This window comes from Capra hircus, chromosome 8 (genome assembly GCF_001704415.2).
Source record: "Capra hircus breed San Clemente chromosome 8, ASM170441v1, whole genome shotgun sequence".
In the NCBI taxonomy this organism is placed as follows: domain Eukaryota; kingdom Metazoa; phylum Chordata; class Mammalia; order Artiodactyla; family Bovidae; genus Capra; species Capra hircus.
In genome coordinates this window covers 95,098,777-95,121,614 of record NC_030815.1, presented here as the reverse complement: position 1 = coordinate 95,121,614, position 22,838 = coordinate 95,098,777, and the positions used below count along the sequence as shown (strand labels likewise).

The 22,838-nt window shown below is 37.4% G+C and overlaps 1 protein-coding gene across 3 annotated transcripts in view; it reads right to left on the bottom strand.

Annotated features, from left to right (window-relative positions):
• Positions 1-22,838, bottom strand: part of FSD1L (fibronectin type III and SPRY domain containing 1 like) — a 68,537-nt gene that overhangs the window by 21,688 nt on the left and 24,011 nt on the right. For all 3 annotated transcript variants that reach the window (XM_018052548.1, XM_018052549.1, XM_018052550.1), the window contains exons 5-8: positions 17,826-17,848; positions 10,791-10,912; positions 5,496-5,705; positions 899-997 (exon numbers count right to left, since the gene is read on the bottom strand). In XM_018052548.1, the coding sequence (XP_017908037.1) occupies positions 899-997; positions 5,496-5,705; positions 10,791-10,912; positions 17,826-17,848 (454 nt within the window). The remainder of the gene's footprint in view (positions 1-898; positions 998-5,495; positions 5,706-10,790; positions 10,913-17,825; positions 17,849-22,838) is intronic.

Below are 22,838 nucleotides of genomic sequence, written 5' to 3'. Positions count from 1 at the left end.
ACTAGAAGCACTTACTTACATTCCTGGCCCACAATAAAGGCAGGCAGAGAACTTGTAAATAAGATTCTTGTTCACACCTTTCCAAGCTAGTTTTAACGATCATGGGTAAGTTAATTTACATATTTGAGCATCCTTTTCTTCACCTACAAAATGGGTATCAATACCATCTGTTCTACTGATCCCTCAAGATGGTTTCAATGATCAAATAAAAGACTTGTGAGAGGGCTTTGTAAACACTAACAAACTATATAAATAATAATTTCTACAATAAGATTTATAAAAACAAAAAGTATTTGAACTAAACTGAATACATACTTTCCTATTATTGAGACATAATCCATTCTCTGGGCAAACCTCAACAATGGGAATGTAATTATACTAGAGGGAAATTTGTAAACTAAGTACCTATGGGAGAACATAATACCATCACTGGTCTATATCACATATCTGAAAGTGAAAGTCACTCAGTCGTGTCCAACTATTTGCAACCCCATGGACTGTAACCTACTGGGCTCCCCTGTCCATGGGATTTCCCAGGCAAGAATACTGGAGTGGGTTGCCATTTCCTTCTCCAGGGGATCTTCCTGACCCAGGAATCAAACCTGCATCTCCTGCATTACAGGCAGAAGCTTTACTGTCTGAGATACCAGGGAAGCCCCTGACTTATCTGAATACTAGGGTAAAAGAGAAACCAATGAAATCCACTACTGTAGTCCTAATTTTCCCATCTTAAAATACCTCCTGATGAGAATTCTGTGTGTGGAGTGGGGTTGTGGGGGGCGGGTATGAAGGTGAGGAAGGGAAGGCAACTATAGATGAAATGTTTCCTATTACAAAGTGTTGAACAACTTTACATGTTGAGTTCTATTTTGTGGTGAACAACAGCTAATGATCTTACCTTTGGTCTCTAGAGTCACTGGATCAGAATACTCTCCAGCCACAGCCTTGTTACAAGCTCGCACTCTGAAATTCATGTACTTTGAATCAAACTTTAAACCTGAAAAAAATGAAAGAAAGCCTTGAGATATGAAAAGTAAAGGACTCTACTCCAAAAGTATGAGTACGAACCTTCAAACAGACTTTTTTCCCTCCTTGGAACTATCTTTTTACTCAGAAAGAGTACAAATTTATGTTAACAGAGTGATCATGCCTGAAATAAAAGGAATCATGATTTATCTATTATTTTCTTCAAAATGAATTATGCAGTTTATCACTGGGCTTTTAAAATTTAGCAATAAAAAAATATTCTCAAGCCTCATTATAAGTAAAGTTTCATTCATGGATAGATGCTATGGTTTAAAACAACATACTCAATTTCTGGAAAGTAGCTAAAGAATTTTTATATTTGTTTCACAAGTAAAAAGTGAATTTAAAGAGAAAGTGAAGCATAAGGATTAATAGCAAAATTCTAAAGTTAGTCAGGACCAGATTAACATCTGAATCCAAAAATTACTAGCTATGGAGCATTCAACAACTTGATAGAGCCACAGTTGTAAAATGGAAAAGGAAAAATCAAACCTCACAACTGTAAGGACTAAATGAAATGCACTGTACTTATGAAATCAGGTGTCCTCTGAACTTCAGCCCAGATCCTGACAAATGTTAGGTTCTCAGTAATGATAACAATACTAATGTTACTGCTCACGTAAAACAAACATTAAAAATCTCAGGCAACATTCAGCTCACTCATATACCCTAGCTCCCCCATATATAGTGAAAGGAGAGTGAAGTCACTCAGTCGTGTCCGACTCTTTGCAACCCCATGGACTGTAGCCTACCAGGCTCCTCTGTCCATGGGATTTTTCAGGCAATAGTACTGGAGTGGACTGCCATTTCCCCTATATATAGAGGTATGTTTTTAAAGACTATCAAAAGGCCAACACACAAATTTCTAATATCAAGTCACAGCTCAACCTTAAGTATTACCATAAAGGTAACAATAAAAAGGTAAAGGCAAACACACAGTAAACCACACTCACAGAAAACTAGTCAATCTAATCACACTAGGACCACAGCCTTGTCTAACTCAATGAAACCAAGCCATGCCTGTGGGGCAACCCAAGACGGGCGGGTCATGGTGGAGAGGCCTGACAGAATGTGGTCCACTGGAGAAGGGAATGGCAAGCCACTTCCAGTATTCTTGCCTTGAGAACCCCATGAACAGTATGAAAAGGCAATATGATAGGATACCAAAAGAGGAACTCCCCAGGTCATTAGGTGCCCAATATGCTACTGGAGATCAGAGGAGAAATAACTCCAGAAAGAATGAAGGGATGGACCCAAAGCAAAAACAATACCCAGTTGTGGATGTGACTGGTGATAGAAGCAAGACCCAATGCTGTAAAGAGCAATACTGCATAGGAACCTGGAATGTCAGGTCCATGAATCAAGGCAAATTGGAAGTGGTCAAACAAGAGATGGCAAGGGTGAACGTCGACATTCTAGGAATCAGTGGACTGGAATGGGTGAATTTAACTCAGATGACCATTATATCTACTACTGCGGGCAGGAATCCCTCAGAAGAAAAGGAGTAGCCATCATGGTCAACAAGAGAGTCCGAAATGCAGTACTTGGATGCAATCTCAAAAATGACAGAATGATCTCTGTTCGTCTCCAAGGCAAACCATTCAATATCACAGTTATCCATGTCTATGCCCCAACCAGTAATGCTGAAGAAGCTGAAGTTGAACCGTTTTATGAAGACCTACAAGACCTTTTAGAACTAACACCCAGAAAAGATGTCCTTTTCATTATAGGGGACTGGAATGCAAAAGTAGGAAGTCAAGAAAGACCTGGAGTAACAGGCAAATTTGGCCTTGGAATGCGGAATGAAGCAGGGCAAGACTAAAAGAGTTTTGCCAAGAAAATGCACTGGTCATAGCAAACACCCTCTTCCAACAACACAAGAGAAGACTCTACACATGGACATCACCAGATGGTCAACACCGAAATCAGATTGATTATATTCTTTGCAGCCAAAGAAGGAGAAGTTCTATACAGTCAACAAAAATAAGACCAGGAGCTGACTGTGGCTCAGATCATGAACTCCTTATTACCAAATTCAGACTTAAATTGAAGAAAGTAGGGAAAACCGCTAGACCATTCAGATATGACCTAAATCAAATCCCTTATAATTATACAGTGGAAGTGAGAAATAGATTTAAGGGCCTAGATCTGATAGATAGAGTGCCTGATGAACTATGGAATGAAGTTCGTGACATTGTGCAGGAGACAGGGATCAAGACCATCCCCATGGAAAAGAAATGCAAAAAAGCAAAATGGCTGTCTGGGGAGGCCTTATAGATAGCTGTGTAAAGAAGAGAAGTGGAAAGCAAAGGAGAAAAGGAATGATATAAGCATCTGAATGCAGAGTTCCAATGAATAGCAAGGGGAGATAAGAAAGCCTTCCTCAGCAATCAATGCAAAGAAATAGAGGAAAACAACAGAATGGGAAAGACTAGAGATCTCTTCAAGAAAATTAGAGATACCAAGGGAACATTTCATGCAAAAACCGGCTAGATAAAGGACAGAAATGGTATGGACATAACAGAAGCAGAAGATATTAAGAAGAGGTAGCAAGAATACACAGACGAACTGTACAAAAAGATCTTCATGACCCAGATAATCACGATGGTGTGATCACTCACCTAGAGCCAGACATCCTGGAATGTGAAGTCAAGTGGGTCTTAGAAAGCATCACAACAAACAAAGCTAGTGGAGGTGATGGAATTCTAGTGGAGCTATTTCAAATCCTGAAAAATGATGCTGTGAAAGTGCTGCACTCAATATGCCAGCACATTTGGAAAACTCAGCAGTGGCCACAGGACTGGAAAAGGTCAGTTTTCATTCCAATTCCAAAGAAAGGTAATGCCAAAGAATGCTCAAACTACCGCACAATTGCACTCATCTCACATGCTAGCAAAGTAATGCTCAAAATTCTCCAAGCCAGGCTTCAGCAGTATGTGAACTGTGAACTTCCAGATGTTCAAGCTGGATCGAGAAAAGGCAAAAGAACCAGAGACCAAATTGCCAACATCTGCTGGATCATGGAAAAAGCAAGAGAGTTCCAGAAAAACATCTATTTCTGCTTTATTGACTATGCCAAAGCCTTTCACTGTGTGGATCACAATAAACTGTGGACAATTCTGAGAGAGATGGGAATACCAGACCACCTGACCTGCCTCTTGAGAAATCTGTATGCAGGTCAGAAAGCAACAGTTCGAACTGGACATGGAACAACAGACTGGTTCCAAATAGGAAAAGGAGTACGTCAAGGCTGTATATTGTCATCCTGCTTATTTAACTTCTATGCAGAGTACATCATGAGAAACGCTGGACTGGAAGAAACACAAGCTGGAATCAAGATTGCCAGGAGAAATATCAATAACCTCATATATGCAGATGACACCACCCTTATGGCAAAAAGTGAAGAGGAGCTAAAGAGCCTCTTGATGAAAGTGACAGAGGACAGCGAAAAAGTTGGCCTAAAGCTCAACATTCAGAAAACGAAGATCATGGCATCCGGTCCCATCACTTCATGGGAAATAGATGGAGAAACAGTGGAAACACTGGCAGACTTTATTTTGGGGGGCTCCAAAATCACTGCAGATGGTGACTGCAGCCATGAAATTAAAAGACCCTTACTCCTTGGGAGAAAAGTTATGACCAGCCTAGATAGCATATTCAAAAGAAGAGACATTACTTTGCAGACTAAGGTCCGTCTAGTCAAGGCTGTGGTTTCTCCTGTGGTCATGTATGGATGTGAGAGTTGAACTGTGAAGAAGGCAGAGGGCCGAAGAATTGATGCTTTTGAACTGTGGTGTTGGAGAAGACTCTTGAGAGTCCCTTGGACTGCAAGGAGATCCAACCAGTCCATTCTGAAGGAGATCAGCCCTGGGATTTCTTTGGAAGGAATGATGCTAAAGCTGAAGCTCCAGTACTTTGGCCACCTCATGCAAAGAGTTGACTCACTGGAAAAAACTCTGATGGTGGGAGGGATTGGGGGCAGGAGGAGAAGGGGACGACAGAGGATGAGATGGCTGGATGGCATCACAGACTCGATGGACATGAGTCTGAGTGAACTCCGGGAGATGGTGATGAACAGGGAGGCCTGGCGTGCTGCGATTCATGGGGTCTCAAAGAGTCGGACACGACTGAGCGACTGAACTGAACTGAACTGAAATGCGGAGTAGTGCATACATCTAGAAAATTGACAGCTTTTTTACTGTGAGAAAACTAAGGTAAAAAATTATATTTTATTGAGACTGTGTTTACAATATCCCTTCACATATTGTTTTACCAGAGTGCAAATATCCAGAACTAATTAAAATGAAGGTTTTCTTGATATTTTAAGAGAAATTCATTTCTATAACAAATATACAAAAACATCAGCTTGGCTAAAGAAACTGAATAACTTGATCTTTTAATGTTAGTCAAAAATTCATCAATTATATCTGTTTTCTGAGAATGAGACTCACGAAATGCAGTCATCTTACCTGATAGTGTATATTCAGTACCCTTAATATTATCAACTATTTCCCAACATCGCTCATCCTTTACACGTGGAAGTCCATCAAAATTTGTTTTCCGATATTCTAGTATAAAATGATCAATCTTATTATCTTCTTCTGGCATTCTCCAAGCTACTGTCACAGAGTTGTCAGCCACCAAACATTCTACTGGATCTATCTCTGGAGCTTTGGGGACTGAAGCAAAAAAAAAAAAAGCTCATTTTTCACTTATAGTACTAATCCAATATTTATGTCTGTCATTCAAATTATGCTTTTTCATGTTGCTTTTGAACTGTTAAATTGAATCAGGCTAAGAGAAGGGATATCTTATAAATGCAAAATAACCATTTTTCAAAGCTATTTTAAAATTCCTATTTCAAAGTTTTTCATAGATGCATTCAAAGTACATTAAAAACACAGTTGGCAAAAAGCAATTCAAACAGGCTAAGAGTAAAGGCTCGAGAATTATTTGCTACTTTTCAACACTTATGTCTAACCTGCTATTTCAAACAGCTGGAGACCATAAATTAAATTACTGCTGACAAAATTAAATAACTTGCTTTGAATCCAATGATTAAAATAGTTCAAAATATTTTCAATGTATTTTAAAAATCTTGTTTATAGAATAACTGTGATTTCTCAACACTGAACAAAAATGAAATCTGCAACCCCATAAAATATGTAAGAATTTTTAAATGTTTCTCCAGAGTTCCATGATTCATTAGAACAAAATGCAGTAAATACGTCACAATTAACATGTATGAAAATTAATAAATTTCTTTTCCATAAAAGAGGTTTTACATAGCTCCTCAACATTAACAGATGTTCCATTTAATAGTAGGCTAACTGGGGAACATGGTCCTCCAGTGATACAGATGTGTCTTAAATGTGTAAAACTGTGCCAGTATTGTATTTAAACACTTGTTGCTAAAAAAAGCTTTGAAAGATTTACTCCAAGCATGTATAAGTCTGGTTCAACATTCTAAATTAACTAATTCATTATATCGGTAGAAGAAAATTCAAATGATCAGAAGAAAAATTATATGATGTGAATCAATAGAGGAAAAAATACTTTACAAAATCCAACATTTATTCATGACTAAAGCTCTCATTAAACTAGGAAACTTTACCTGATAAAGAATATCTACAAAAAAAAAAAACAAACCTACAGTTAACATCAAGGTTGAGAAACTAAACACCTTTCCCCTAAGGCAATGACGTCCCCTCTCTCCACTCCTATTCAACACTCTACTGGAAGTTCCAGCTAATGCTATAAGACAAGGAAAAGAAGTAAAAGATATGCAAGTTAGGAAAGAAGTAAAACTGTCTTTGTTTGCTGATGACAGTCTATGTAGAAAATCCCAAAGAATTAACAGAAAAATTCCTGGAAACAACAAGCTTATAGCAAGGCTGCAGGATAGAAGGTATGAACAGGCAGAGTGCAGGGGAATTTTAGGGCAGTGAAACTACTCTGTAAGATAATGTAGTGGTGGAGACATGACTTTCAGTTCAGTTCAGTTCAGTCACTCAGTCGTGTCTTACTCTTTGCGACCCCATGAATCGCAGCACGCCAGGCCTTCCTGTCCATCACTAACTCCCGGAGTTCACTCAGATTCACGTCCATCGAGTCGGTGATGCCATCCAGCCATCTCATCCTCTGTCGTCCCCTTCTCCTCCTGCCCCTGATCCCTCTCAGCATCAGGGTCTTTTCCAATGAGTCAACTCTCCGCTTGAGGTGGCCAAAGTACTCGAGCTTCAGCTTTAGCATCATTCCTTCCAAAGAAATCCCAGGGTTGATCTCCTTCAGAATGGACTGGTTGGATCTCCTTGCAGTCCAAGGGACTCTCAAGAGTCTTCTCCAACACCACAGTTCAAAAGCATCAATTCTTCGGCACTCAGCCTTCTTCACAGTCCAACTCTCACATCCATCCGACGGACCTTAGTCGGCATAGTAATGTGTCTGCTCTTCACACATTTACCAAACCCACAGAACTGTTTAACAGAGTGAACTCTAATGTGAACTACGAACTTCATTTAATAATAATTTTTTAATACATTATAGACGTTAGTCTATTACTGGAACATAAGCAACACAGATTACTATTCATTTCTATGGGAAGACATCATGGGCATTCATAAATTTAATATGCTGTGCCCTGCCTACATATAAGGAAGTGTAAATGCCTGTAGCATGTAGTAATTTTGTAATTTTGCTGAGTTAAAACCTGTATTGAAGTCCTAAGAGGCTTGTATAAATAAAATACCACTTAATCTGTAAGTGGGTCCAGCTAACTCCCCACAAATCTATGTCTCAAATTCAGCTATTAATATCACTGAAATAAGAATTACTGGCAAGAAGATTCTTCCTTCTTATGAATAATGGTCCCCAAAGAAAGCAAACTTGGCAGGTAAAAAGAAAATCTAGATATTTTTATTTAAATTTTATTTAATTATTTATTATTTTAATAAATAACATTTAATTTATATTTATTTTATATAAACATATTTGTATTTTATTTATATTAATATAATTAAATAATATTTAATTAACATTATTAATAATTTACTTATTTATTTAAATTTAAGAGTGGTATTATTCAAAGCAGAGACATTACTTTGTCAACAAAGGTTCATCTAGTCAAAGCTATGGTTTTTCCAGTAGTCATGTATGGATGTGAGAGATGGACTATAAAGAAAGCTGAGTGCCAAAGAATTGATGCTTTTCAACTGTGGTGCTGGAGAAGACTCTTGAGAGTCCCTTGGACAGCAAGGATATCCAACTAGTCCATCCTAAAGGAAATCAGTCCTGAATATTCATTGGAAGGACTGATGCTGAAGCTGAAACTCCAATACTTTGGCCACCTGATGTGAAGAACTGACTCATCTGAAAAGACACTAATGCTGGGAAAGATTGAAGGAGGGAGGAGAAGGGGATGACAAGGATGAGATGGTTGGATGGCATCACCAACTCAATGGACATGAGGTTGAGTAAGCTCCAGGAGTTGGTGATGGACAGGGAGGCCTGGCGTGCTGCTGCTGTCTATGGGGTCGCAAGGGGTCGGACAGGACTGAGCAACTGAACTGAACTGAACTGAAGAGTGGTATGTCAAATATTTTGTAATAACCTACATGGGAAAAGAGCCTGAAAAAATGGATATATGTATAACTGAGTAACTGTGCTGTATGCCTGAAACCACACAACACTGTAAATAAACTATACTTCAATATCAAATAAAAATTAAATTGAAAAAAGAGTCATATGTCAAATTAAGAGTGACTTGAATCTAATGCGTGGGAAGTTCATCCAATATCTTATATAGAAGTAAGAGAAGAATTTCAACAAATGTAGGAATAAAGTACAGGGAAAGATGAAAGATGGTAAACTTGTAATATAAAAAATATTAGGGAACAAAGAACTCTTAAAAAAAATGAGAATGGAAAGCAATTCACAGTAACTTCCATAAAGCAACAAATTGTGTGGACATTGTTCTAAGAATTTTACTTAAGTTTTTCACTGCATGTGAATGTAAAAGAACACTGCCACAAACATGTCTCTCTTCTTGACTGCCGAAGCTCAGAAAGGAGGACATAAACTCTAAGTTTCAATGTATGAATAATGGCTTAGCGTAGAAGAAAATGATCATGATTATTATCATCCATCATTATCACTTCCAATTTTCAAGACTCAGGTAAGTCCACAACTCGTTACTATACATAATGCAGTGTAGAGTGGATTTGTGTGGTGTTTACAGAATGAACTATTAAGGGATGAAGGTATTCATTTCTAAGTTTATCTGACTGCATCTTATAGGAGATTTTTATGCTATAGCAGAATATAAAAAATTAATGATATGAGTTCACCTTTCATAAATTTTAACAACCTATTATACCTTCCTTCAGGATGAAACTCCCCCACAAAAAGATTCCTTGCTTTTTATTACACCTCATTCCTTCAAACTGTCTTAAGAGTTTGCAAAAGAAGAAATCCTAACTGTGCATGCAATCTACTGGACTGTACAGCACATATGGCCTGGGTTTGTTAAGCCATCACTGAAAATCCAAGAGAAGGAAAGTAATGTTGAGAAGATTGCTTTTTTAGTATTTTTTTTAATCAAAAAACTACTACTCATGTGTATATTCACAGTCCACCCCTTCTGACTCTCCTTCTGAATTTAGAAACAATGTGAATGAAAATATAATGGTTAGCAATCCTGAGAGGCCAATTTACAGGTAGGCACTCACTGATAAGTATGTATACTTTCTTCTTCTACAACTATGATTTCTTCTCTCATCTTTTCCTTCTCTGAACTCCTTTAGAACTTCTGCTCTATACCATACAAGTTAATACTTCACTTATGTCACCATAATTAATTCTACTATAGTTTCCTGACTACTAACTTTGTCTTTCCAATCATATTCTAAAGTCCTGGACCAAATTCTCATAGGAGAAAAGAATGGTTTCATATGATTAACATTCTCTATCAAAAACAGCTAACCTCCAAAAACTGTAAGCCTGTAAGTAAAATGCGTCACTTTCCAGAGATTTCCTGATCACCATGTTCAAACTGTTTTAGCTATCCACTTAATTAACACTACTTGATGCTAGTAGAAAGAGAATAACCAAAAGGTCCGTAGTTGGCTCTTTCACACACGTGAACAGTAACAATAAAGTGGGACTCAATTTTAAATGGTTTCAACTGCTGGAATATCATCATACTAATACTCTAATAAACCAGTGTTGACACATTATTATTATAAAACTCCATCTGAACCAGAAGCCACCACAACAATGGTAATAATAACAATCAACATTCATTAGGTGTTAACTATGTGCCAGGTACTCTTTCAAGTGCTTTAGAGGTCTCAATTCACTTAATCTTTATAAAAATCCTAGAAGGATAACATCATACTTTAAAGATGAAGAAAATGAGGTGAAGTTAAATAATTTGCTGAGGCTATATAGCAAATAAGTGACAGCCAGAATTCAAACCTAGGAAGTCTGGCCCCAAGACTCAGCATTAACCATAACAGTACATTGCTTCTCTCTGCCAAACTAGTGATAAGAGGTATCCTGTACTAGGATTCTGAAACTGGAATTTTTACTGTCAGTAAAATAATTCTCTAAAAATAAAGACTAGCAAATTCAGTTATTCCTTAGCTGAAGAAAGAAAAATACACACTATATTTCCTTAATATTTAAATTCTAATGTTCATTACAAAAAAATCTTGAAAACAGAGGTTTTATACATAACTTTATACATAATATATGTACTAACTTACCTGGCAAAAACTTCAAAGTTTGCAATATCTGTCTTTCCTGAGAAAAATCCACCATTAAATGAGTCATGTTGTCACTGACCTTTGGTTTCAAAGAAAGGCGAAAGGCTGAAGCCATTGTTACTCTATAGCAAACACAGACATAAACATTCTTTTAAAAATAAAAGAATGGGAAATATCAAATCACATTTAATGTATAAAGTGAACAGATAGAACTTATTTCTCCACTCTAGCGGTTTCTGAAGCTATTAACAAAGATAACAAAATTAAACAGAAATTTGCTTTTAGATCTTTTGAAAATTAACTTTAAAAAATGTAAAGTATTTTTAAATTTAAAGACATTTAAATAACCTTTAAAGAACTTTCCTCCAGCCAGTTTTACAAAACTTCATAAAAACACAAAAGACTCAAGAGACAAACATCCAAGACAAATCATCTTTAACAGACTCAACAGTCATCTGAATCTCTGTAAACTCAATCTGACTTCCTGATGCCAGCCTCACTCCTTTTCATATGCCAAATAATGAACTGTAAATACACCCTGAATTAAACACTCTGCCTAGTCATCACAGCCATCCCACGTGTCCTTAAATAAAAGTAAAGGACACTGACCAAATACTGTATTGTTTGGTAGGTGCTCAAGAAAGACTATGGATGAGGAAGGAGAGAAGTGAAATCACAATTCTGAATACTATGCTAGAAGCTATCACTCTGATGTATTAACATCAGCTGAATGGAAGCAGACAAGAAGAAACAGCCCTGTGAAACCATATTCCATGGAAATAGTAGGAACTCAATCAATATTATTTTAGATGAATGTAGTATACAAAACAAAAAAGAAAGAAGCCATACAAGAGCTCATTTTACCTACAGTAGGGGGAAATTGTTCTGTCAATTAAAACTAGAGATTAAATGAAGTTCCCATACTCTATTGTTATTTTATCTCAAACTTTAATTTTTCATATTATAGTAATATCTACATATATCACAAAGTAATTACCCTTATTATCGTTGGTCAAAGAATGATACCAAAATACTATTCATGACCACTGTCCTCCTAGAACAGAATCTGGGAGAGGAAGAAAATAGAGTTGCAAGAACAAAAGGAATACCAGGCCTAGTCATTCACACCTATCAAACTACCCTAAAGATAAATGGTATGAAAGGGATTAAACATGTTGCTGTATAAACTCAGTCACTTTATTAGGTAATCACTTTAGTAGTAACAAAGAGTGAGCAATAGTTGATCTATTTATCAAGAAGAAAGTGCTATGAAAAGATCACTAATTATTAGAGAAACGTAAATCAAAATTACAGTGAGGCACCACACCTCACAATGGAAGAGCCATCATTAAAAAAGTTTACAAATAATAAATGCTGCAAAGGGTGTAGAGAAAAGAGAACCATCCTACATTGTTGGTAAGAATGTAAACTGTTGCAGCCACTGTGGAAAACAGTACAGAAATTCCTCAGAAAACTAAAAACAGAGTTGCCATATGATTCAGCAAGCTCACTCCCAGCATATATCTGGACAAACTGTAATTCAGAAAGATACACATACCCCATGTTCATAACTGCACTATTCACAAATAGCCAAGTCATGGAAACACCTAAAAGTCCACTGACAGATGAATGGAAAAAGAAGATGTGGCTCATATATACCATAGAATGATCCGCAGCCATAAGAAAGGATGAAATAATGCCATCTGCAGCAACATGAACGCAACCAGAGATGATGCTTAGTGAAGTCAGAAAAAGACAAATACCATATGATATCACCTATATGTAGAACTTAAAAAAGACACAAATGAACTTATCTACAAAACAAAAAATGACACACAGACGTAGAGAACAGACGGGGTTGGCAAGGGGAAGTTGGGGAGGGAGAGAGTGGGAATTTGGGGTTAGCAGATGCAAACTTTGGGAGACAGTGGAAGACAGAGGAGTCTGGCATGCTGCCGTCCATGGGATCGCAAAGAGCTGGATACGACTTAGCAAGAACAAGATGCAAACTATATATATAGAATGGATAAACAACAAGGTCCCACCGTAAAGCACAGGAACTATATTCAACATCCTGTGTTAAGCCATAATGGAAAAGAATGCGCATATGTGTAACTGAGTCACTTTGCTATTCAGCAGAAATTAACACATTATAAATCGACTATACTCCAATTTTTTTCTAAAAAAAAGAAGGTGGTTGTGCTATACTGAAAAACAATTTATGGAGAAAGGAACTCACATTTAACTGAATGCCAAATATAACGCTGAGTATTTCACACACTATTACTTTAAGCTCTTGGTTCTCAATATACAATTTCAGATTATATCAATAAGAAGTTAGGAACAAAGGCTAAGTCTTACATGTGTTCTCTCCAGCTCCAAGTATCTTCTGAATTAAAGATTTCTTTCTTTTTTTTAAGTTTAGTTTTAGTTGAAGGATAATTGCTTTATTACAATATTGTGTTGGTTTTTGCCATAGATCAACATGAATCAGCCATAGGTATATATATATGTCCCCCTTCCTCTTGAACCTCCGTTCCACCTCCCACCACAGATTTAAAGATTTCTTAAAGAGCTATATTCAGACAGGTACTTAGTAAATGCCCACTGAATCAATGAACAGGTGTGAATTTGGCTGCTTCTAAACATGGGGATTTAAAAGTTTGTTGAAAACTGTTCAGAAAAATATCTCAGAGTATTTTAAGGAATTTAAACCTGAAACTTTATCTATAAAACTTGATTTAATCATAATGGTCTTTCCTGTAATAAATCATAATGGAAAATAATATTTTAAAATGTTTATGTATAATTGAATTACTGTGCTGTACAACAGAAATTAGCACAACACTGTTAATCAACTATACTTCAATTAAAAAAGTATCAAAAACAAAACAACAAATAAAAGCATAGCACGTACACCTTTCAAGATAAATCTGGGTCATAAAATCACTATGGCTTCAAAGGAAAAAAACATTCTCGAAAAACACATTAAAAAGGCTTATCAAAGCCCCAAAACAAGTTATTTCGTAGACAATGAGAATTTCAATCTCCAAAAATAAAGTTAGATGTACGAATATGCAATAATTTTCCAAAAGACTGAACTTATTTTTAGACTGAATATATCAACTCAGCAGTGGTCACAGGACTGGAAAAGGTCAGTTTTCATTCCAATTCCAAAGAAAGGTAATGCAAAAGAATGCTCAAACTACCGCACAATTGCACTCATCTCACACGCTAGTACAGTAATGCTCAAAATTCTCCAAGCCAGGCTTCAGCAATATGTGAACTGTGAACTCCCTGATGTTCAAGCTGGTTTTAGAAAAGACAGAGGAACCAGAGATCAAATTGCCAACATTCGCCGGATCATGGAAAAAGCAAGAAATTTCAAAAAAAACATCTATTTCTGCTTTATTGACTATGCAAAAGCCTTTGACTGTGTGGATCACAATAAACTGTGGAAAATTCTGAAAGAGATGGGAATACCAGACCACCTGACCTGCCTCTTGAGAAATCTGTATTCAGGTCAGGAAGCAGCAGTTAGAACTGGACACGGAACAACAGACTGTTCCAAATAGGAAAAGGAGTACGTCAAGGCTGTATGTGGTCACCCTGCTTATTTAACTTATATGCAGAGTACATCATGAGAAACGCTGGGCTGGAAAAAACACAAGCTGGAATCAAGATTGCTGGGAGAAATATCAATAACCTCATATATGCAGATGACACCATCCTTATGGCAGAAAGTGAAGAGGGATTAAAAAGCCTCTTGATGAAAGTGAAAGAGGACAGCGAAAAAGTTGGCCTAAAGCTCAACATTCAGAAAATGAAGATCATGGCATCCAGTCCCATCACTTCATGGGAAATAGATGGGGAAACAGTGGAAACACTGGCAGACTTTATTTTTGGGGGCTCCAAAATCACTGCAGATGGTGACTGCAGCCATGAAATTAAAAGACCCTTACTCCTTGGGAGAAAAGTTATGACCAACCTAGATAGTATATTCAAAAGCAGAGACGTTACTTTGCCGACTAAGGTCCATCTAGTCAAGGCTATGGTTTTTCCTGTGGTCATGTATGGATGTGACAGTTGGACTTTGAAGAAGGCTGAGAGCCGAAGAATTGATGCTTTTGAACTGTGGTGTTGGAGAAGACTCTTGAGAGTCCCTTGGACTGCAAGGAGATCCAACCAGTCCATTCTGAAGGAGATCAGCCCTGGGATTTCTTTGGAAGGAATGATGCTAAAGCTGAAACTCAAGTACTTTGGCCACCTCATGTGAAGAGTTAACTCATTGGAAAAGACTCTGATGTTGGGAGGGATCGGGGGCAGGAGGAGAAGGGGACGACAGAGGATGAGATGGCTGGATGGCATCATGGCCTCGATGGACGTGAGTCTGAGTGAACTCCAGGAGTTGGTGATGGACAGGGAGGCTCGGCATGCTGCGATTCATGGGGTCGCAAAGAGTCGGACACAACTGAGCGACTGAACTGAACTGATATCTAGACATTATGCTTCAAAGCCCAACCCAACTATCTAAAATCCATATATAAGTCTCTACATTACAAGATCCATGTGGTTAGATATGTTTTAATTCACCTTGCCTTTCTTGGTTCATTTTTAATAGTACAAACTAAATACAAAGATCTCTTCTTTCTAGTTTTATTTTTGCAAAGAGAAAACTGCAAAATAGTAAGAATGAACACAATTTCTTCAAACTACCTACTACATTAACTTGACTCTCTCTTTCATTATCCCTTTCTTTCAAGAACTAGTAACTCTTCACAGTATACCTCAATTAATCTTCTTCCAACCAGACTAAGCAATTGGAAGCCTATACTAGTAATTTTTAAAGTTCTAAAAATCTATGTATTATCTTCTCATCATTTCTTTAGGTTTTCCTGTCACTCCTGCCATTTCTTCTGTATAATATCTATCACAGAAAATAAGTACTGAGTTCTCATAGATACTTTATTTTTTGATTGCCTGCTCAGCTATGTTATCCATTCCTTTAATACCACTTCTGCTCTCTTCTAAGGAAGTAATCCTTTCTTCCCTTAATGAAGATAATTATTTTATTATGACTATATGTTTATTTTTGTACTAAAAATACCAATATTGAATTCTAGAAGCTTGCTTCCTGGAAGAGCACATAAAAACCGTATCAGAGAACCCTGAACATTATGAAGCTAAAAAAAAAGCCAAATTAAAAAAAATTAAACCAAGACTTAGAAATATTCCTTACACAGGAAGAACAAACTTTGAAGGTAGCAAAAAAAAAAAACAAAAAACATATACTTTGAAAAACAACAGCAACAACAACAACAAAAAATGGACCTTGCTCTAGCAGAAAAAAAGGAACTTTGACTCCTTTGAGATCACCTGGATACTCTGGGTATTGATGAAATATATCCAAGAGGTTGGTTTTGGGCAAAGAAATCTAGACTCACTGAAGAATATTCAGCCATGAACACTGATCATAAAATGCAATTCTGACAAATCAGGACAAAGAGAAAGAAGTCAGGGGTAAGTGCAGCAATCTGGGAGGCACAGAACCATACAGATTCCCAGGACAGGAAAGAGAGATTTTGCAAGGCTTTTCTCAAAAGTCTTTGGGCAGCCTAAAACCTGATTAGGAATTGACTTCTAATCCAGAAAATCAGGGACCAGAGGAGGATTTAATGGAGGAGGTGGCAAAATAAAATATTCATCTAGCCACAGTAGAAGATGAATTACTTATAGCGAAGTCGAGCAGACACAACCCAAACCTAACCCAAAAAACTGACCTATCTAGCATCCATTCCTCATACAGCCAATACTTTTCACCTTAAACTCTCATAATCTCATTATCAGGATTTATAAGAATAACCCATGTCTTTATACTCTGATATAAAATATACAAAAAATACTGTATAGCACATGAAACTCTACTCAATATTCTGTAATGACCTATTTGGGAGAAGAATCTTAAAAAAGAGTAGACATATGTACATGTATAACATCCACTTTGCTGTAGAGCAGAATAAAACATTGGTAAGTCAACTATACTTTGATAAAAATTAATTTAAAAATGAAATAAAACATAAAAAACAGAAAAATTATTTGTGCTAAGAATGCTATGAAAGTCAATGTGAATCTTGCCTCTAGTCAAATAAAAGCCCACGAGAAAAACACAAGTCTTCAGCCATGATTAACAACAGCAACATTGGTTTTCCCACAATATATAAATAATAATTTTGCAAATTATCTGATGAATAATTTAATCTAGGGCTCAGGGTGGTGCTTTCAGCGAATTTCATAATCCTCAAATGAAGAAACCTTAAAAGTGACAATCTCACTATAGTCAATGCTCAGTGATTAGCCAGGCAGATCAAAACCATCCCTTCTGTGATAACCCAATCCAAAACTGCCAACAGCTCCTTTAGCCCTCTGCTATATTCTTACAACAAGTACTAACGTACCTTTCCTAATCCTGGCCCTGCGAATGGTAAAGACCTTTAAGCCAAAGTCTCCCACCATTGTTTTTTCCTCTTCCCACCAACTAGACAGCAGTGGCATTAGAAATAGCAAGAGATGGCACCAGGAACAGGATGAAATGAAAATACAAAGATATTAAATAGGAGAGCAGTGAAGTAGGAGTGCTTTTGCTCTTGAGGAACAATATAATGCTGTAACTTTTCATAAAATAAGACATGCTTATAAAATTTAACAACAAAACATGCATTCCAGGAATATTTTTTACATTATTCAAAATGGTTTCCCATCTACTAGCACAGCTAATTAAGGACTATACTAAAACTACATTATATCAGAAATGAAATTCTTCTGGAAGCACATAATTGTCCAAAACTGTATTTTTAAAAAATCTTGCTGATATGTTCTTTATTCTAGAATATAGGCAGAAGATGCTGTTTCTTTTTTTCTGTACTTGGCCATTAGATATTTTTATTTTAACTAATGAGATTCTAATAAGAAACTGTTTGAATTTCATTTCTGACTTCAATGTTGATACTTTAAAAAAATGTAGGTTTTATATCATACCTATCCTTGATCTGTCTGGCAGCCTTGGAGCAAATCAGGGAGAAGAGAAAGAAGGCAGTTAGTGCTTTTCATGCAAGTTTCAATGGCAGTGACATGCAAGAAAAGTTAGGATAAAATCCCTGCAACAGATTAGTTCATTTTCACCAAAACAAATTTCCTATAATTTGTACAGTTCATGTCAGCTTGCATAATGTGATGTTAGAACTACAGGAAATCCGGTCCCCATATAAATATGTATCACTTTAAAATAAGGAGGGAAATATAACACTTCAAACTAATTTCAGATGACTGTAAATTTTTTTCTTACCTTAAGATTATCAACACACACCTCCACTTTCATTCAGTCTGACACTCTTCAACTAGAACACTCAATCTCCTTCATGGGGCACACATTTCTATGCATTCTGATGGTTTTCTTATATATTTCAAATCTGCTCTCCAAATTTTCTTCAGAGATCTCTTTCACCACTTCATAATGGTTGTTCCAAGTTTTCTTTATTTGCCTCCACATGGGCAAGGACTTTGTATTCTTAGAGCTTGCCTGCTAACATATAAAACTAGGCTGCAGTTCTACAACCCTTTACCCCAAAGAATGAAGCTGTAATGGCAAAAATTCAGGTAAGGAGAAACCAAAGAAACACTTGCAGCAATGGGTCTCTCCCTCAGATGACTTCATAAGAGCTGCCAACTTAAACCTACACTACTTAAGATATCTTTTTCTCTTTTTTTGAGAATTCTAGCACAAATTTAGGAAGAGAGCACAGCTATTATTTGGTACTGCACATCTAAGAAAAATGATGAAAAATACAGGCATTGCTATCCCCTTTAAATCTACACACCATATAATAGATCCAACAAAAGTTTTTTCCCCTACACTGAGCACCATAATTAACAACACACCTGATGTAGAAGATGGTTGTTATGCCTGACACTCTATCCCCAGCGTCTAGCATAAAGCTTGGCACATGGTAATGGTTAACAATTACTCAATTTAATTGAACATTAATTCGACGTATACAGCAATGCTCCTCTCTTTTCTTCAGTTCTAATACTGTTCTTACCTGGTACTGGTCATTTTTATATCTAATCTAAAATATTCCGGTCTGCATACCTGTCTACCACTTTACCACTGAGCCACCTGGGAATATTTTAGATAATTTTACAATGTCAGAAACAAAAAGAACAGAACTGAAATTTAGAAGATGAGTACATCACACAGTTCCAGCACTATCATAAGCAATTCCATGACACTGTATACTAATCAGGCGTCCCTGGTGGCTCAGAGGTAAAGAATCCACCTGCCAATGCGGGAGACATGGATTCAATCCCTGGGCCAAGAAGATCCCCTGAAGGAGTAAACGGCAACTCACTCCTGTATCCTTGCCTGGAGAAGCCCATGGACAGAGGAGACTGGCCAGCTATAGTCCATGGGGTCGCAAAGAGTCAGACACAACTTAGCAACTAAGCACACAAACATTTTAACAATCTAATTCTCTGAAACAGAGGCTGAAATGGAAAGAGGAAGCAAGGGAAAAGTTAGTTAAAATCAGAGCACTGATAAACAGCAACAAAAAATAAAAATATACCTGTTTATGAATCATAAGTGCTGTGAGAAAAATATACTAACATTGAATGTAGCAAAGGCTAGATATCAATTTCACATTTTCCAGAGATTTATCTTTATTTTGATTTGCAGTAAAGCCCAATAGAATTCCCAGTAAAAATGTTAATGCCATACAACACTGAGGAAACTTTTCAAGTTTTGTCTATACATTCACACTGTTTCATAATTCAGATTTTCCTATGAGATTTGGGGCAGATAATGTTGTAAAGTTTTCTTGAGAGAATCTGAAAATGACTAGGGGGCAAATATTTAATATTTTTTACATTATATGATTGAGACTTCTACCTTCACCCCAAAAATACCATATTAAGAAATAATATGGGAAATGAAGGGAGCTCAGTCAGAGAGTAAATAAGAGCCAGTTTCAAGGTCCTATTTTCCCTTAGACAAAAACATCAGATTAAAAAAAAAAAATACTGCATAATGGTTGATTCCAAACATCAGAAGTTTTATATTTTCTATACAAATTTTTGGGCTTCCCTGGTGGCTCAGCTGGTGAACAATCCTCCTGCAATGTGGGAGACTTGGGTTCAATCCCTGCGTTGGGAAGATCCCCTGGATTCCAAACATCAGAAGTTTTATATTTTCTATGAAGTGAAGTGAAGTGAAGTCACTCAGTCGTGTCCAACTCTCTGCGACCCATAGACTGTAGCGTACCAGGCTCCTCTGTCCATGGGATTTTCCAGGCAACAGTACTGGAGTGGATTGCCATTTCCTTTTCCAGGGGATCTTCCCAACCCAGGGCTTGAACCCAGGTTTCCCACATTGTAGGCAGACGCTTTACCATCTATATATATTTTGGAGAAGGAAATGGCAACCCACTCCAGTGTTCTTGCCTGGAGAATCCCAGGGATGGGGGAGCCCGGTGGGCTGTCATCTCTGGGGTCGCACAGAGTCGGACACGACTGAAGTGACTTAGCAGCAGCAGCAGCGTACATGTATTTATCTATTTATAAACAGCACTATTTAAAAAAAAAACATAATTATTTAAAAGCCTTCACAAAACCCTAGTAAATAACTTGAAATGAATTTTGCATCTCATACTGCATGCATCTATACTCTATGATTAGATACATTTTTATAACAGGAGATTACATTTCTATAAACACACATAAAAAGTATAGGTGAAAAGCATAGTTCTTAGCAAGTACAGTTCTTAACAAATATTTCTGTGGATTTTAGGTTTTAGGGTGTTTTTTGTTTTTTTTGTTTGGCCATGCCATGTGGCATGCAAAAATCTTAGTTCCCCAACCAGGGGTTAAAACTGTGCCCCTTGCACTGAGAACATGGCATCTTAACATGGCATCCCTGGAATGCCAGGAAGTCCCTATTCTTAAACATTTAGAATTGTTCTTGAACTGCCTTCATAACTGAAACTTTCATGCCTTTTTCAGGGGCAGGGGGGCACACTGAGCAGCTTGCAGGGTCTTAACTCACTAATCAGGGATTGAACCCGTGTGCCCTTCATGCTTTCGTTGATGGTCCTCTTTCCTGGAATTCCTGACTGCAACTCACAGAAGGAGCTTCTGCCAATACTACTTGTGCTCCGTTGAAATATTGAGTGAGCTTCCACCATTCTCATTATTTGTTCCTCCCAGTGGTCAGAGACTGACGCTTGCTGAACAATATTCAAAAGGTGAGTTACTGTAAATCAAAATTGGGAAAAACACAAAATCCTTTCTCCTTTTCACCTGTGATTAAATCCAGAAGACTATTTCTCCTTCACCTTACTCTGTACTTTTTTCTCCACTGTAGGCGTTTGTGGGCAGGTAACCATTCCCTTCCTCCTTGTCTGACAACTGAGTTATGTGTGGCAAGATTGTGATGAAGTGGTTGGTGAGTTATACTGACTTGGAAACTGTCCCACAAGCTCAGCTCTTTTCCTAGGTAGGATTTAAGTTCTAAATTCAGGGGAGAGCAGGAGTTGGTAGGAATACTAGTTTTGCTAAGGGATCCATGCAGTGTTCTGTAGGCCAGTTATTAGAAAAACTAAGTCTGATGAGGCTTTGGCTACTTGTTCATCCAGAACTCAATTGCTGATGAGCTTTCTGCATATATTTACTATCACCCAAACTTTCAACAACTAAAAAAATTAGTGAAAATTTACTCTAAAATCCTTTTTCATTTGTGCTAGTTTTACTTGTTCTCTTTCAGACTATCTAACGCTGGCAAATGCTGGCAAATAGCAGTTTTCTATTCAATTCTCATACTGCTGCTGCTGCTAAGTCGCTTCAGTCGTGTCCAACTCTGCGTGACCCCATAGACAGCAGCCCACCAGGCTCCCCCATCGCTGGGATTCTCCAGGCAAGAACACTGGAGTGGGTTACCATTTCCTTCTCCAATGCATGAAAGTGAAAAGTGAAAGTGAAGTCGCTCAGTCGTGTCCAACTCTTAGCAACCCCATGGACTGCAGCCTACCAGGGTCCTCCGTCCATGGGATTTTCCAGGCAAGAGTACTGGAGTGGGGTGACATCGCCTTCTCCTACTGGTGTATTGCAAAATGATCATTTAAATATTAGTATTTAAAGTACTCTTTTTGAAGATAATGAAATCTAAAAAGAATCATGACCTGGATTTCAGCCTATAATAATTTTTGTCTCCAGAAGTTATTCATATTAATCTTATTTGGTAGCTCAGCTGATAAAGAATCCACTTGCAATGCAGGAGATCCTGGTTCAATTCCTGGGTTGGGAAGATTCCCTGGAGAAGGGATAGGCTATCCACTTCAGTTTCTTGGGCTTCCCTGGTGGCTCTGATAGTAAAGAATCTGCCTGCAATAAAGGAGACCTGGGTTTGATCTCTGGGTTGGGAAGATCCCCTGGAGGAGGGCATGGCAACGTACTCCAGTATTCTTGCCTGGAGAATCCCCATGAACAGAGGAGTCTGGTGGGCTACAGTCCATGGGGTCATAAAGAGTTGGACATGCCTGAGCGACTCAGCACAGCAATCACTTTAATATGAGATATTTACAAACAATATACCTTAAAAGAATTGTTTCCAAATATCTAACAACATACTGCTAGTCCATTAATTAATCTTCCAAGTCATCTTTCCCTCTCCTGTCAGCAATTAGGAATCTGAGGCAAGCGTGAGTCCATGCAGTTGGCAGGAAAGTAAACTTGGTTTTTAACTTGGAACAAACTATTATCTGGATACTATTTGGATATACTAAGAAAATAATTGCAAGCAACTCTCAGTTAAGCATTTTTCTTGAACAATAAACTCCAATTTCTGTCAAGGAAACACTGACAAATAATTCATTTCACCACATCTTCAAAACGGTTCAAGCTATTAGGCAGTACTGCAAAATGCTGGAAGACAAGACCAAAATAGTAAGAAAAGTAGCACATGAAGAAAATATATTTAGACCATAAGGTGATGTATTTTAT